Below are 16,561 nucleotides of genomic sequence, written 5' to 3' on the forward strand. Positions count from 1 at the left end.
ATTATTGTAATTTTTGCAATTAAAAATTATACCGTTTCTCAAAAACATGCTTTCCAAGCACGGCAGCATGTCTCGGGGCTCAGTGGGTTGAGCGAAGAACAGAATGTGAGGATGTCGATCTTTTACTTTCGCTCTTTTTCAGTTTCTTTGGTTGCTCCTCGTATTGTTGAAATTCCGTGCACGCTTCTTCCTCTGTACCAAAATCTTCCCGCTGCACTCCTCGTTCCTCCAGGTGCTCATCAGTAAGCCATCAAAAGCCAGTGATTACGATGAGGACGAGCTTGATGACAGCGATCAAAGCTCTGATGGGGACGTGGAGCCGGAGGAGAAAGATGGAGAACAAGTGGAAGAGCCGGAGAGCCGGTTCGGAGTCACGCCTTTCCTGAGTGGAGTGATTCCTGCCGGCAGACTGAGAGCCAGGAGGAAACCTGCTGGGTGTCAGGCACAGGGACTCATACAGGTGAGCGCTTAGGAAGGTTGTTTTTCATCAGGTGTGTGGAAATGTATTCTTTTTGATTTGAAGGTCTGGATTTTAGGAAAAACTGCATGAAAACGGACCTGAAAAGGAATAATTAACACAAATAAAACCTACTAATGCATTTATCCCTTTACAGGTAAACGGTAAATCCTACAATCAGGCCAGACTGCTGCTTGGAAACATCGGATCTCTGCATCCAGCCAATCGCCTTGCAGCGTACGTCACAGGCCGACTGCACACTCCAGGTGACGCTTCTCACAAAAACTCTCAGAAACCAAACGCTTCGCAAAAAAGCAGCCTTCCCGGAGGTCTTCATGTGAAAGCTGGAGGCTCAATCGTCCCTCCGTTTATCACTGCAAGGAAAACTACGCATCTGAAGGCAGCAGCACAGCCTCCAGGTAAGATTGTCTCCGGTTCTGATGTCTAACAATACCAAAGCTACACCCACACTAACACCACACTTAACGAATACAGGCTGCTTTCACCATAATCAATGAAACTGAGCGGGTGTAAAGGCAGCATAGATACAGGGATGTCCTGATCCCATCTCTAAGATCAAAATTAGACGTTTTTAACTGATCACAAACCTGAGTCCAATCCTTTGTTTGTGTTGGCAGTTACACAAGTTGTACAAATGTGCACAAATTTTGGCAAGAAGTCTGGGATGCAAATATTACTCTTAACAACGCTGTATGCTTATATTTTTATTTATAGTTATTAGAGATGTCTGATACCTGATGCCTGATATTGGCATAAAAATATAATATCTTTCAATATCGTTATCTTTTTTTTGCCTATAATAAAAACCAATAAAATAAGGCCTTGATTTTTGCTGGCATTTACCAGCACGCAAATGATGACGACATCAAACTGCGTCGTGAAGTAAACAAGTGTGGCTGCAGCAACAAACATATCGGTATCGGCTGATATCGGAATCAGAAATTGACAGTTGAACAATATCAGCATATCAGATATTGGCAAACAAGCCGATATCGGACATCCCTAGTAGTAATGCACATTTTAAATTTTATGCTGATATTTTTCTACCTATATTTCTATTTTTTATACTACTCACGTAACCAGTTTCCCCCTTTGGCATCAGTAAAGTGACTGATTCTGAAATTGTCAACGAGTTTCTTGATCGACAATCAAGAGCGTTGTCAATCATTATTTAATTAGCTGATAACACAAAAAAGGTGGCTCTGTTACATATGACACTAAGTCTAGTTGATCCTCACTTTTTAAACACAAGACCTCTAGCTGGACATCATTAAATGTCCTAGAAGTCTTTGTCATGGTGCCCGATGCTAGCTAAACCCCCACAACGCCCTCTGCTTGTAAACTACTCCTAGCCCGAGTGACGTCACCTCTTTTCTCTACAATATTAAACGATAAGAGGCTCCACCTGGTGGAACAACCAGGTACTACAGCTAATCGACAACACAACTCGTGGTCCACGTTGTTGTTTCTGCTCGCAGCTGTTGTGCAGTAAACTAAATCTGTATTTTCCACCACTGCTGTTCTTCCTCTGTAGTATTTTTCACAACTACGTCACCAACCCCCTGCTTTATGTTTACACCTGCATGCTCTGTGTACATAAGGATCATGTGACAACTCAGGTGTGTTTGCACAGAATGTTCCTGAAACAGTTTTAAAATGAATAGAGTGAATGCTGCCTTAGTTTTTAACTGAATGCCTCCTAAAAATGAGAGAACACACACCTGAAGCTGCTGCAGACTATCTAAACCACCTGAGACCACCTCAGCGTTCTGCTTTTAAATCTTGTTCCAACATCAAGGAGACAACTGAGAAAACAGGATTCGTTTTTGGCAGCGCTTTTAATAAAATGTGTGTTTTCTGTGTTGCACCCCAAATCTCTTTTTTTAGTTCTTCAGTCACTACTATAAACACAGAGTGAAATACAAGCAGCAGCAGTAAGTTAAGCATCGCCAAAAGCCCTGAAGGTCTCATTTACAAAATTAGAGAATCAAAGGAAATATCTAAAAGTTCCTGTTCCCCAGGATTCGGCTTTAACCCCCCACGAGGACATTTTTGTCTTTAGGTTCCTGAGTGGGTTTTTTGTTGTTGGTGTTGTTTTTTTTTATGTTATTTATTTAAAAAAAAATATTGAAGCATCTATGTTGTTGTTAATCATTGAACACATACCAGATTGTGATCATCAAAAATAAAAAAAATCCACTTGGCACTTACTATATTTAAAAGAAATAATTTGTACCTTTTCTTTTCATTAAAAGTGTTGAATCATGTAAACAAACATTTAATGGGTTAAAATCCTGAAAATGAATCAGGACTGCTGCAGGTGAAAAGAAACAAGGCAATGAAAGTGAAAAATAATATGAATATATAACATTTTAACAAAGTAGACGATCTTTTAATTAGACATAACAATCAACTCCTAATGTGATAAGTTCGGTATTTGTTTTAAAACCTGTTCTGCATCTTCTGTTTCTTCAGCTCAGTCGTTCCAGCGGGACTCTTGGATGAAGGGATCCTCCAGTTTACAGCAACCTTCACAAACCTTCTCCAGCATCAAACCGGTCCAGTCCTTCGCTTCAAGCCATCGCAGCTCCACGTCTTCGCCCGTCTCCCTCACCGTCTCCCCGGCGCTGAAAAGCCCCAGCTTCCTGGGTCAGAGTGGGACTTACTCCTTCAGGATCTGCCCTCCGTCCAGCCAGGGCAGCGCAGACCAGAAGCTCCCCGGCGTCTCACTGCCGGGGGGCTTCACCCTCATTCAGCTTCCTAAACCGGAAGCTGACTCGCTGCAGTCAGAACCCCAAAGCACTACAAACACTCCGCCGCAGAAGGAAGGCGCGCTTGATTTCAGCCGCCTGGCGGCTGAGCTGATCGGTTTGAACAGCCGGGAAAAAATGAGGAGGCTACTGAGCAGCAAACCGGAGGAGTCTGGATCCTCCTCTCAGCGGATCTGTGAGGAGAAGACGGCGTCAGATGGGAGGAGGCTGACGGTGAAGCAGGAGGAGTCCAGCATAGACGTGGCTTCAGAGGACTTCAGCTCCGACTCGTCAGACTACAGCGGAGACGAAGATGTAAGTTTACGGAGATTGTTTGTGTAAATAAAATATGGCTTAGATACACAAAATATAACCGACAGATAAGATACGATTCAACATCATAGATTAGGATTTGACTCCAGAGGAGGAGTCGTCTTTACCTGCTCCTACATTAAAGTGATGAACACATTATTGTAAACCAGTAATCCACATTATTCTAAAATATGTCACAATATGAATAATAAGTACCTTTACTTTTTGTACTTTAAGTATATTTTGATGCTAATAGGGCTGTACTTGCATTAAATCTTGTATTAATCTAATAAAACTTCACTTGACTTTTAGTTTTTCAGCTCAGAACACTGCAGAGATGGTTTATTTCCCTCCTGATTTCAGTCCGGTTCTAAACGGACTCGTTTTAAAATGAATGCGCTGCTGCCGTCCACGCCCCCTTCAGGAAGAAAACTCTCTCTGTGTTTTGACAGCTCAGAAATAAATGATTTAACGCACACCAGAGAGATCTTCTTTACATCTTAACACCTTTTAGTTTAAACATCCCCGTTTGTAATAACCACAAAACCCAAATTTCTTCTCACAGCCTACATCTACACAGTTGTATTTGTACTCTTACTTAAGTACAAGCTCCAAGTACTTCTTTTACTTCTGTTTCTTTACGTAGAAATATGAATTCAATTGTGAAAAATCTGCATGTTGTCATAAACCAGTCGATGCATTGTGGCAAAAATGGAAATATAAATGCAGTATACTAGCAAAAAGAGTATGTATCTCCCTAAAGCATGGGGTGTGCTCATCAGGGGCATCAGTCTAACTGCAGGTGGTCGTTTGAGGTGTTGTCTGCAGCAGCAACCAAACCAAAGTAAAACATGGCTGCAGCTACAGACGTGCTAGAGATGGACCACACTGAGCCTTTTATAGCCATAAAACAGAATTGAACCATCCAAGCCGACCTGCTGCTCAGCACCTTCGCGGCATCTAAACCTGGAACCAAACTGTAAAGACCTGACGCTGAATGTTGTGTCTCTTCAGGAGCGACTCGTGGACGTGGAGACCGTAGAACAAAACCCAGGAACGTACATCGCTAAGATGAGGGAGGCTTTGCAGGACTCACGGTAATGCACGAGGATGTTTGTATGATCTGCTGTTGGATGAGAGGTTCTTACATTTACATTTGACCTGAAACATTTCAATTTGTTTCCTGCATTCAGAGACTCCAGCGATGGTTTAGGGAGGGAGCTCAGCATCCAGGTGAGCAGATTATACCAGCATAAATATGTATTACATTTATCTTAAGGCAGCAGGTGTACCCTCAGTGTTCTTTGTATTTATTATCTGAACTGTGTCTCCGTTCCAGGATCAAGTGTTTCATGAACACAGTGAGTCCGGGGACAGGAAGAAGCGCAAGAACCACTCGGTGCTGGAAAGGCAAAGACGCTCTGAGCAGAGATTCCTGTTCGACAAACTCCAGGTCGTCCTTCAGAGCGACCCCCGGGCGCCCAGACTTCGGCTTCTCTCTCTGGTTGGTATCACAACCGGCTTTAGTTGAAACTGCAAGAAATGTTGTATTTGTTTCTATAGAATCACATTACATTCACCAAAGAAATCCCTCATTTATTCTCAGCTCAAATATTAGGAATGTGGAAGAGAAAGTAGGTTTTTCAGTGCTGTTAAATAACTGAGAACTGAATTTATGATGCATAAGATCATTAATTTAACCTAAATATGAAAACGTTAGTGAAATAATTCTGCAGCAGACCTCTAATCTTGTACTTTTAGTTGCGGGTGCTGCTGAGCTTTTAGTCTGTACGTGTAAATCGGACTGCAGTTAAATATTACCTTTATTGCCGAATCGTTTGTTGATAATTTCTTGATTTGAAAAAATCAAATAGTGTTTAGCAAACCCCAACATGATGTCTTCAAATGTCTCGTTTTGTCACCAACCCAAAGATGATTAATTTGCTTTCATGGAAGAGGAAAGAAACCAGAAAATGTTCACTTTCAGGAGGCTGGAATCAGAGTTTTTCCAGTAATTATTTGTTAATTATCCAAATAATAGCAGATTAATTCAATAGATGCCAACTAATAGACTTTTCACTGCAGTTTTACACATCAGAAGCTCTTGATTTATTTTAAAATTTGAGGGAAAAAAAATCTGTTTTAAGTCAGTCCAGTGAAGATTATAGTTCTTCAGAAGCGATTTAACAAACAAGTTTGACTCTCAAACTCAAATCTTGTTATTTATACTCCTGTACATTTGAGCGTCCGTTCGCAGCTCCGTCATCACTCTTGTCTTTTCTCACTCGTTCATCACTCGTCTTGTTTTCAGGCGCAGAAAGAAATCCAACAACTGGTGAAGACCTCCAGATGTCTGGAGGAGAGGAAGGAGATGCTGGCTAAGATGCAGGCTGTGTATCTGGTGACGCTTTCCCGCCTCACTGGTAGGTACCGACTGCTCTGTGCTGACTTATGTGCTGCTTAAATGCATGTTTAGGAAATCATAAGTGAGCTGCTCTTAGTTTGGGTTTACTCTTTAGTATGTTAGTGTGTTATTTTGTATGATACACCACCTGATGTTCTGTCCAGTTTGTGTGACAGATGTCGTCTTGTGGTTCTCTGTCATCGTGGTGTTTCCGTCTGAATGAAGCTGTGAGGAAAAGTGATGTTTATGTGACAGAATGCAGCGACGCTCCACATCCTGCGTCTGAAAAGGGCCTAAAAATAACATCAGATTCAGAATATTTAACACTTAAACAGCAGAAACGTTGCTCATGAATAGAAGAGAAGACGTATATCTGTGCACCTGCTGTACGTCTTCAGCGCCGCCTCTCAAACCTTGTTGTACGAAATGTGACCTTTTCAGGGAAGCCGGAGTCTCTGATCAAAGACAAGCTGATGCACATCTGCGAGAGACAGAAGAGGAGAGAGAGGTCCATGAAACTGAAGCCCTTCTTTTCCCAGCTGCTGCAGTCCAGAGCTGCGTTTCTGCAGGCCAATCCCTCCGAGGCTCCGCTCCAGCCCCGGCCCATCTTCAGGCCTCCGCCTCAGGCCAACCCGCCCACGCCATCAGTCGACCACAACGTCCAGCAGGTGCTCGCCTTGCTTCAGCCCATACGACCCAAACCTCTGCTGACACTCGTAAACGCTCCAGCGTCGCCTCTACAGCCTCGAGTGGCGCTCTCTCCGGCCCAGACTGAAGTCAGAACGCCTCCGTCGCAGGTGGAGCCTCAGCCAGGCGAACCTGTGGCCTCAGCACAAGTCAGTCCGACGAAGGTGGAGAGCAAACAGGAAGCAAAGAAGGGTCCAGACAAGGTGGCCAAGCCTCAAGCAGAGCCTGAAACAGAACCTCAAGCGGAGCCTCAAGTTACAGCTACACCTCCGGTCCCTGCAGCCAAGGGAGCCTCAAAGCCCAAAAGCACCAAGTCCCAACCTCAGCCTCCACAGCCTGTTCCCCTTCCTCTGTTTCGCACCAAGAACGGCCGAATCATCCTTCCTTCGTCGCTAAAGCCACGTAAGCTCTCACAGCAGTGCTTCTTTGTTGCTATCGTCACATTTTTCACTGTAATGTAAAGTCCTGCACCTCTATGGAGGCAACATGACCAGAAGGAGAGACGAGTCAAAGATGTCCTCTGTGCAAAAAATCTTAAAAAAGAAAAAAACTCAAATTTAATTCTAAATCTGGAGTCAGCACATCAAGGTTCCCCATAGGTGTTACACACACTGGGGGAATAATACACATTTTTTGTCTTACATTTCTAATTGGTTTCCATTCCTGCCTCCTGTCTGCTCTGTGGATGCACTGTGCAGTTCATCCCAGTTCAGCTGAAAAAAAGTCCCTGAATTTCTGTCATGAGGCCGTTAGTCTCAGTAGAGCCACATGAGACTTCACAGTTGTATCGAGGAACACAGAATTTTTTGTTTTTTACAGAATCTTGTTATTTCAAATGATCTATTTTTGGCACATTTTTTAAAGTTTTATGAAACGTCACAGATTTTCATGATTTTTCCTGCTTTTACGGTTTCCGGTTTTGATAAATGGCGTCAATTTGGCTGCTTTTTTTTAAACAACGATAGCATTTTATTCAAACCAGCCAGCAGTTGTTAGGATTCAGAGGGTTAACGGATCCTGTTCAAATGATCTAAATGACATATTAACGTCTCTCCTGTTGTCTTCTTCCAGTGGGTAACGGCTTCTACACCCTCATGGTCATGACGGCCAAGAAGGACGGAGAGGCGGGTGCAGCTAGCGCTCCGGCTAACGGTCAGCCCTCTGACGTGGACTCATCCAAGAATCAAGAGAAAACCTGCTCTGGGTCTGACGACAAACCTCCAGATCCAGAAACCAGCCGCATCCCAGAGGACAAGACTGCATCTTCAGATTGTGCTCCAGTCGTACCGGCCTACCCTCTGGCCAAGCTTGCCAACCTCAACAAATCGATCCGTGTGCCTTTGGTGGATCTGAAAGATGCGGAGAAAAGCCAAGAACAGCCAACGCAAGGGGTTTCGTCTCCGGTCGAGTCCGACGCTGTTGTGGCCTGTCGCAGGGGAAGACCTCGAAAGACCCGCCGTGCCCACGTGGACGACTCCGAAACCAGCCCGGAGGAGGCCAAGGACGACAAAGATAAAAGGTCCACGCAGGTTAAAAAGACCAAGAGGAAAGCAGCGGAGGAGGAGGAGGAGGAGGAGGACGAAGCAGCTGATCACTCCATGCCGGCCAAACGAAGCAGAGGAAGGCCTCTGAAAAAGAAGCCGCCTCAGCCGCGGAGTCTCAGAGCTGCAGCCAAGCGAGCGGCGAGCAGCTCAGCAGACAGGAGCGCGACGCGGCCGCTAACGCGAGGCGCTTTAGGAAAAGACTTCCCCAGCGCCAAGAAACGCTCCTGGATCGACATAGAGAAGGAACTGGACCCCGACATCGAATCGGAGTAGCCCCTCGCAGCCTCCAAACACCAGCGACCTCAGCTAGTCTCACACTGGAAGCGTCGGTTTGAGCCTCGGAAAGCTTCACCAAACGTGCCTGTCCGGAAAAGCCAAAAAAGGAGCAGCGGCGCTCGATTCGGCGCAAAACTCAGCGGAAATTCTTTCATGCGACAGACAGAATATGAAATAGCATTAAGTGACCTTCTGAATGTATGAAACTGAAATCAGTTGTGGTGTTTTCTATACACGTGTGTTTGCTTTTTGTTTCCCCACAAACATTAGTTTCAGTCGCTGATCTGTCTTATGCAAACTAAACCGGTACAGATCGGATTTAAATGTCATCAGACAACAAACTGCTTTAACTCTGTGTCGTTTTACTGAGCTGTGCTGTCTTTTGGGAGTGTTTTTTGGGGGTTTTGTCACTAACTCAGTGGAAATCATTTTGTAGCTGCACTTTAAAGTTTTGGTAGAAACCACCCACGTTGGAGGAACATTATTGGTCTGAGTGTTTTAGTTGATTCATAGTAATTATACATATAAACCTGGTGTGTCACAAGCAATCACGATTAGCCATATATTGTATGTATGAAAATAACCCCTGTGAATATTGTACTTGTTTGTTTTTTTTTGCATTATGTTTTGAAACACTGGTTTCTTGTTACGTCATTCGAATGAATGAGATCTTCTGTCCTTGAATATTAATAAAAGCAACATTTATTATTGGAACCAGCAGTCGTGCAGCAATAAAGGGGTTTTGTTTTAGTTCCATGTTTCTGAAGAAGAATTTATCTGTTGTTTTTTAATTTAAACATCAGAACAATTCTGTTTTGAGGCTGTTTGTCCCATTTTCATGATTTATCAGAGATGCTGAGAAAATGTCTCCCAGCGACGAATTAAAGGGAAAAACTTGAACCATTGACCCCTACAGTGAGGAGATCCGCTGTTATGCTGCAGGAGGCATTTTGCTGCCATTATCCACTTTTCTCCTTAGAGGGACGACTCACTGCAAGTTCTGAGTGATCACCTTTATTCCTGTAATGAAACTTCTCTATTCTGCTCTTCACCATCAAAACACTAAATGAGGGATTAGCATGTGGAAGAACGGTGCTTTGCTAAGCAGCATTTTGGTCCAATAAGACCTTATGTTGGTTTTTCCTTTAAGCTAAAAGTACTAAATAGTTGGCAAAAGTAATAAATAGTTAGCTAGAAGTAGTTCGTAATTGGCTAGAAGTAAACTTAGCTAAAAGTACTAAATATCAAAATAATAATTTAAAAAAAGTTAGCTGAAAGTATTAAATAATGGTTAAAGGTAGATAATTAGCTTAACTATCAAATAGCCTAAAGTAAAAAAAAAAAATAGCTAAAGTTAGTAAATAGTTGGCTGAAGGTGATAAATAGTAAACTAAAAATAGTAGTTTGCTAAAGTAGTAGTTTGCTAAAAGTAACTGCCAAGAGTACTACATAGTTGGTTAAAGGTAAGTAATTAATAAATAAATAGCTAAAGGGAGTAAATAGTACAGACTAAGTTGGCTAAAAGTAAACAATTAGGTAGCCAGAAGTGTTAAATAGCTGATTAAAAGTAAATAATTAGCTAAAAGTACCAAGTAGCTAAAAATGAAAAAATGGCTAAAGGACGTTAGCAGTAGGCTAAAAGTAATAAATGGCTAAAAGTCAGTGGTAGTTGTGTAGAAATAAACAGCTAAAAGTATCAAATAGTTGGTTTAAAATAAATAATTAGCTAAAAGTAGCACGTACATGAAATAAATAAGTGGCTAACGGTAGTAAATAGTTGGCTACAAGGAATACTGTTAGTTAAAAGTAGTAAATAGCAAAAAGTGCTATCAGTTAGCTAATAGTGTTACATAGTTTGTTAAAAGTAAGCAGTTAGCTAAAAGTAGTAGGTAATTAAAATAAATAAAGAGCTGAAGATAGTAAATAGCTGGCTAAAGGTGATAAATGGTAAGCTAAAACTAACAAGGAGTTGGCTAAAAGTAATTAATAGTAAATTAAAAGTATATAATTAGCTAAAAGTAGCAAATAACTCAAATTTATAAATAGTAAAATGTATCAAAATAGTTAGGACAATAAATGGTAAGCTAAACGTGAAAAATAGTTGCCTAAACATAATTCATAGTTAGTTAAAGGTAATAATAAGCTAAAGTTAGCTAAAAGTCAATTGTTCGCTAGAATAACAAGTAGATGGTTAAAAGGAATAAATACTAAAAATAATAAATAGTTTGCTGAAAGTAGTAAAAGGTTGGCTAAAACTAATTAACAGTTAGCTATATGTAATTAGTAGTTGGTTAAAAGTAATTATTAGTTATAGCTAAAGGTAATAACTAGCTAAAAATGTTAAGTAGTTGGCTAAAAGTAAATTGTAAGCTAAAATAACAAGTAGTTGGTTAAAAGCTGAAAGTAATAAACAGTTGGCTATTAACGTAATCAGTAGTTAATTAAAAGTCAATGACACAGCTGTCTGGACTGTTAAAAGTAAAGGAAACCCAAAGTTGCATTTACATTAAACAAACATCCCCATTAAGGAACAAACGGACCTCTATTCACACATGAGTGCATCAGCAGCCAAACAAACAGCAGCTGTAGGAGCAGCCACTCCGCTTCCCTCTAATCCTATTAAACCAGTTGAGCACAAACAGCAACAAAAGCGATCATTGATGCAATCATGAGGCCGGTTCAGATTAAACCTCTGAGGTCACACAGCCGAGTTTCCTGCTGTGACGGTGCAGCAGCAGCATCAGTCCAGAGAGTCTGCAGGAGGAGCTGGATGTCAGACTGAAGAGAGAGCAGAGGAACGTACCCAGGAGATTAGTGTCCACATGTCCAGGCTGCTGCAGAAACACCGAAGCTCTGCGTAAAGCTCAGCAGTCCGCTGAGCAGAGAGCGAAGCCCGCAGACAAAATGCCAGGAGATGGATTCACCATTAAGAGCCGCATCAGGAACATGCTGCGTTCTCCTTCGACCAAGAGCAAGAAGAACAGCAGAGAGAAGCTCAGCAGTAAGGTAGGAACCCAAGTGTTCCCTCTGAGAAGTGTTTGAGACGAGTGGCCTGCAGCAGATACAGCTCATGTTTAGATATTGTGCACAAATGACAAGAAACTTATAGAAAAGTGGTGAGAAGTAGCTGAATACATTTACTCAAGTACTTTATTTGAGTACAGTTTTTAAATTACTTCAATATTTCCACTTTTTGCTGCTTCAGTCTTCCACTAAATACTGTACTTCATGCTCCACTACATTTATCTGACAGCTTTATTAGGATGGAGATTTTACAACATAGATAATAAAACACATTCTTAAACACATATTGTAGATTCAGTTTAATGTTTCAGATGTCTATGGGATGTTAACAGCACCACCACATACTGATTTATCCCTTTAAACTTAAACTTTAAACTCCAAATGATCTGATATCTCTTGGAAAAACTACAGATTTATGCATCAGGACTTATTTTTTATCACACGATGGCACATTTAATAATACATCAGAGCAACCAAACTACTTTAACTTGATTATTTTAGCTATATTCTGCCGCTACTCTATGAGTTTTAATGCAGTGAACTGTTTCTATATCACTGTGCTGTATGAATAAATTATAATCCATTAATTTGAACGACCTTTAAGTGGACAGTTCATTAAAAAAAAACTCTGACCTCAGACTGGAAAACTGTGATAAAACCTACTACGAGTGGATGGTTGTTATTGACTGAAAATGCAGTTTGAATGGTGGAAGCTGAACGATCTCACCTCGGTTTGATGAAAAGGATGAAGCTTTTTTTTATCTGAAAACTGTGAAGCCGAGGTTAACTGTAACCGACCCGGAGACGCTGCAGATCTCCTCCTGAACTGCTTTGCTCAGAATCCTACAAACAGTCGGTTCTTAGAAATGCATTGTGCTGCTGTTAAAAAAAAGAAAAACCTGGATGGTTGTAGATTTGGGAGAAAAACACTTTTGAATCTAAAGAGAACTTTGAGGCTGGAGGCTTCATGACCTGAACAAGCAGGTTCAGTCATAACTAGAATAAATGCATGAGCTTTAAATACAAGCATAAAACTTAACCTGTGACTCTTCAGAACTTTTTAAAGGTTTCAGAAAGCTGAGAGAGAGTTTAATAGTTCAAAGCCTTGTGACTCATTTAAAGCGTAGATGGTGTCTGAAGCTGAGAGAGAGGAAGATGTTCAAAGTCTGTTCACTCCCATCACAAACATTTGCAGAGAAAAGCTTGAACAATATAAAAGTTCTAGAGAAGCACAAATGAGATCAACATGCACGACAACACAGACGGAGTTAGACGCCAGCAAATGTGCAGAAATCAGAAAAATAATAAAGAGTTTGGAGCAGCTCAGCAGTGAATTCAGAATTTAGACAATAACTGTACCGAATAAAAAGTGTTAAACAGAGCAAAATGCTTCATAACGAACTCACAAAAAATTCCAGAAACAAACACATAAACAACTGTGCAGCACTGTAAAGCTCAGAAACTGTAAATGCCGTGAAAATAACAGCAAACATCTGTAAGATAAAGAGATTTTTAGTTCATTTTTATGCAGTAAAACTGAAATTTTATAGTCATGTGTTGTAAAAGAACAAATTAGCGTTTGTAAAATAACAGATTTTTGATGATTATTTACAGTTTTGGCCTGTTTTAGTTTCTATTTTTTTCAACATGTAAATTAATACTTTTTGAGATTTTATTAGATATTTTCTGTAATTTTACAAAATAAGAAAATCTGTAAAATAACAATCTAAAAATGTGTTTCTTTTTAGTCCTTGATAAACATAAATTTTCTTTCAAATAACTATAAATATCTGTGAAATAATAATATTTTTACTGATTTAAATGCAGTAAAACTGAATTTTACTGTCAAATGGTGTAAAAGAAAGTAAAAATACAGATATTTGATGTGGACATGATCGAACATTTGTACAGTAGCATTAAATTTTCTTTAAAATTTATGGTTGAAAGCTTTTTTTTTCAAACTTGTTCTTGTAACTGATCGATTAGGGCCAGTAAATCCATCCATTATCTATACACCCCTTAATCCTCACTGGGGTCACGGGGAGGCCAGTAAATGATTTATTTACTTAGATCTTGGATGTAGATATTGTTTGACCGTCTCGTTTTATTTTAATTATTCTAAAACAACATCATCACACGACGACAAACCACATTATTCATAAGGTTCAATTAGAATTTATTTATTTTTAACAGCGACAATGCCGTTTAAAGTCCCTCCAGACCTTAAATAAATCATCTCCATGAGATAATATCACATATTCAGAAGCAAATTCTAAATACTGTTTATTACCAAGTGCTTCACTGCTTGTCTGCTTTATTTCTTTGCTGCTGTTGCTGCATGTGTGTCAGTAGGACGCCACAGATTCAGGTACAATTATACGTGACTCCAGACTAATCAATGACACCAACAGCTGCTTTTTAATTCCGGCGACAGACAGAAGCACGAGCCGAGCAGCTGTCGCTCCGTGTTCCAGGATTAAAGCTGATCTTTGAGATCTTGCACCCAAAACACAGAATAATCTCATTATTCGTGACATATACATGCGTAGGGCGTGTTCTCTCTTTTTTACTGTGTAAGATTAAACGTCAAGCTGTCATCAAGCATGTTTCTTCATATGTTGGCCTTTAAAATATCCAATCATGTTGCAGGTTTTGACAGAGGTCCCCTCAAATCTCATCGTTTTTTTTAAATGCTTCCCAGTAATTCCTGCACACCACGAGGTGCTCCTTAGACTCAAACTGAATAGATAAATTATTACATGTACACCCCCAAAGAGTAAATGCATGAATGTTTATGGTGTTTTTGCACATCTGCCTGTAATTAGCAAAACAATTAGTTTGCCTACAGATAAAACAGTGTCATTATTTCTGGTTCTGAGCTTGTTTTCTAACGTATAGAATGAAACACGTGTCAGAAAACACTGCAAGTCCGTATTATTTTATTTCTCGCTGCTGTCATGACTCAGAATCATTACACACCCGTTAAATTATTGTTTTATGTCTTTAGAGCGACAGGCAGATCAGAGGTTTGTGGATTTTTTAAATGACTTCACAAACGTCACATTAACTTCTGCCGTTGATTCTTCGACGTGGGTGCTTAGTTCCATCAATGTGGGTTTGCAAACGAGCAATTATTGTCATTGTCAGGTAATTTTTCAATTAGTACATGAGTGTTTTCAAAAGCCTGAGGTGCTCTCCTCAACCCAAAGATAATCATTTAACCGTCATAGAGACGCAAAGACACCAGCAAGTATTGTCATTTAAGAAGCTGCAATCAGAGAATTTAGTTTGATCTTATTAGTTTTATTTCACTCATGTACATGCTGCCCAACATTTAGTCCAAACACCTAAACAGGGCTGCGACTAAAGATTATTTTCATTGTCGACTGATTTGTTGGTTATTTTCTCAATTAATCGATTTGTTGTTTGGTGTATAAAATGTCCGAAAATAGAGAAAAATGTTCATCAGTGTTAAGCTCACGACGACGTTTTTCTATCCACAACCCAAAGATGTTCAGTTTACTGTCGTAGAAGAAGAAAGAAATCAGAAAATATTCCACTATTTAAAACTAGAATCACAGAATTTAGATAAACAAGACTCGAGCCAATCAAATAGGAAACAGTTCATTCAATAGTTGACAACAGTTCAGTTAATCATCACGGTTCTGTATCACTGCTGCTTTGAGTTGTACAGTTATTCCTCTGTCAACACGCTCTGCTCTTCCTGTTCACTGTGATAAAGCCCTCTGTGTTGGTTCCCTCCAGGTGACGCTGGAGAAGGTTTTGGGTATCACCACCTCGGGAAACAGCGCTCTGGCCTGCGACCCCCGATCTGGACTCGTGGCCTACGCTGCAGGGTAAGAAAGAAGAGCAAACAGCACTTAGGCAACGTTATCTCAGCATCTGACCTTTGACTTATCACTGCTTCCTCGTCATTATCTACCTGGTGCAGACGCTCAGTGTGCACATCTCTGTGTGAGTTATCTCTGAACCATCTCAGGAAGCTCTGTGGGCATCACAGAACTTCTTTTTAACCCGTCCTGAGGGAGGTTTTCTTTGACTCTCTCGGCGATAAAGTGACGTAGCGGTGTGGTTTTATTAACCCTGTGCAGTACAGTGACTATAAAAAGTATTCACCCCACCTGGAAGTTTTCTGCTCTGTTGTTTTCCAACGTTGACTCATGGTCAGTTTGACTGGCTCTTTGACGCCAAAGTGAAAACAGATTTCTACAAAGTGATGTGAGGTGATTTAAAGGTATTCGCCCTCTTTAAAGTGACTCACCTAATTCAGCACAGGTGAAGCCGGTTGATGCTAAAAGTCACACAGTTTGTGAAATGGAGATCATCTGTTTGCAGTAAATGTGTCTCAAGTGATTGCAGTATAAAGAAAGATGACTATCAAGAGACAAGTGAGGGAGGCTGCCAAGACACCTATGAACCTATCGAAGAGGAGCTACAAGCTTGAGCAGCTGAATTGGGAGAGTTTGTGCATAAGGCCACAGTTGAAAAATGCTCAGATTAAATCTTGACTAGAGTTTGGGCGAAGCTCCTTTGGTCTGATGAGACCATAATGAGCTTCTGGGCCATCAGATTGGATGCTACTTTTGGAAGACATCAAACACTGCATCTAATCACAAACCCACCATCCCCACCGTGAAACATGGTGGTGGCAACATCATGATGTGAAGCATGGTGGTGGCAGCATCATGACGTGAAGCATGGTGGTGGCAGCATCATGACGTGAAGCATGGTGGTGGCAGCATCATGACGTGAAGCACGGTGGTGGCAGCATCATGACATGAAGCATGATGGTGGCAGCATCATGATGTGGGGATGCTTCTCTGCAGCAGATCCTAGACATTTTGCAAAGGTAAAGGGTAAAATGAATGCAGCAAATTATAGGGAAATCCTGGGGATGCAGTCTTCAACTGCGTCTTGGCAAGAGATTTGTTTTCCAGCAAGACAGTGATCTGAAGCATTCACCCAAAGCTACACAGAAATGGTAGCTATGGGTGACAACAAGACAACAAGGTGAGTGTTCTAGAGTGGCCAACTGAGAATTTGTGTCTGGACTTGAAAAGGGTTG

At 40.9% G+C, this 16,561-nt stretch overlaps 2 protein-coding genes across 2 annotated transcripts in view; both read left to right on the forward strand.

The window, feature by feature from the left end:
• Positions 1-142: 142 nt before the first annotated feature.
• On the forward strand, positions 143-9,171 carry LOC103375043 (muscle M-line assembly protein unc-89-like; the record flags this gene model as incomplete). Its single annotated transcript, XM_008305234.1, has 9 exons — positions 143-460; positions 615-876; positions 2,954-3,543; positions 4,555-4,637; positions 4,734-4,773; positions 4,880-5,044; positions 5,852-5,963; positions 6,386-7,033; positions 7,703-9,171. Coding segments are annotated over 9 exons (2,964 nt in total), but the record flags the coding sequence as incomplete, so codon positions are not given.
• A 2,184-nt stretch (positions 9,172-11,355) lies between these two features.
• Positions 11,356-16,561, forward strand: part of LOC103375044 (mitogen-activated protein kinase-binding protein 1-like) — a 46,019-nt gene continuing 40,813 nt past the window's right edge. The window contains exons 1-2 of the mRNA XM_008305235.1: positions 11,356-11,457; positions 15,241-15,332. Coding sequence (XP_008303457.1) covers positions 11,356-11,457; positions 15,241-15,332 — 194 coding nt within the window. The remainder of the gene's footprint in view (positions 11,458-15,240; positions 15,333-16,561) is intronic.

The sequence above is a fragment of the Stegastes partitus genome, unplaced genomic scaffold (assembly GCF_000690725.1).
Source record: "Stegastes partitus isolate 25-593 unplaced genomic scaffold, Stegastes_partitus-1.0.2 Scaffold2445, whole genome shotgun sequence".
NCBI classification, from domain to species: Eukaryota; Metazoa; Chordata; class Actinopteri; family Pomacentridae; genus Stegastes; species Stegastes partitus.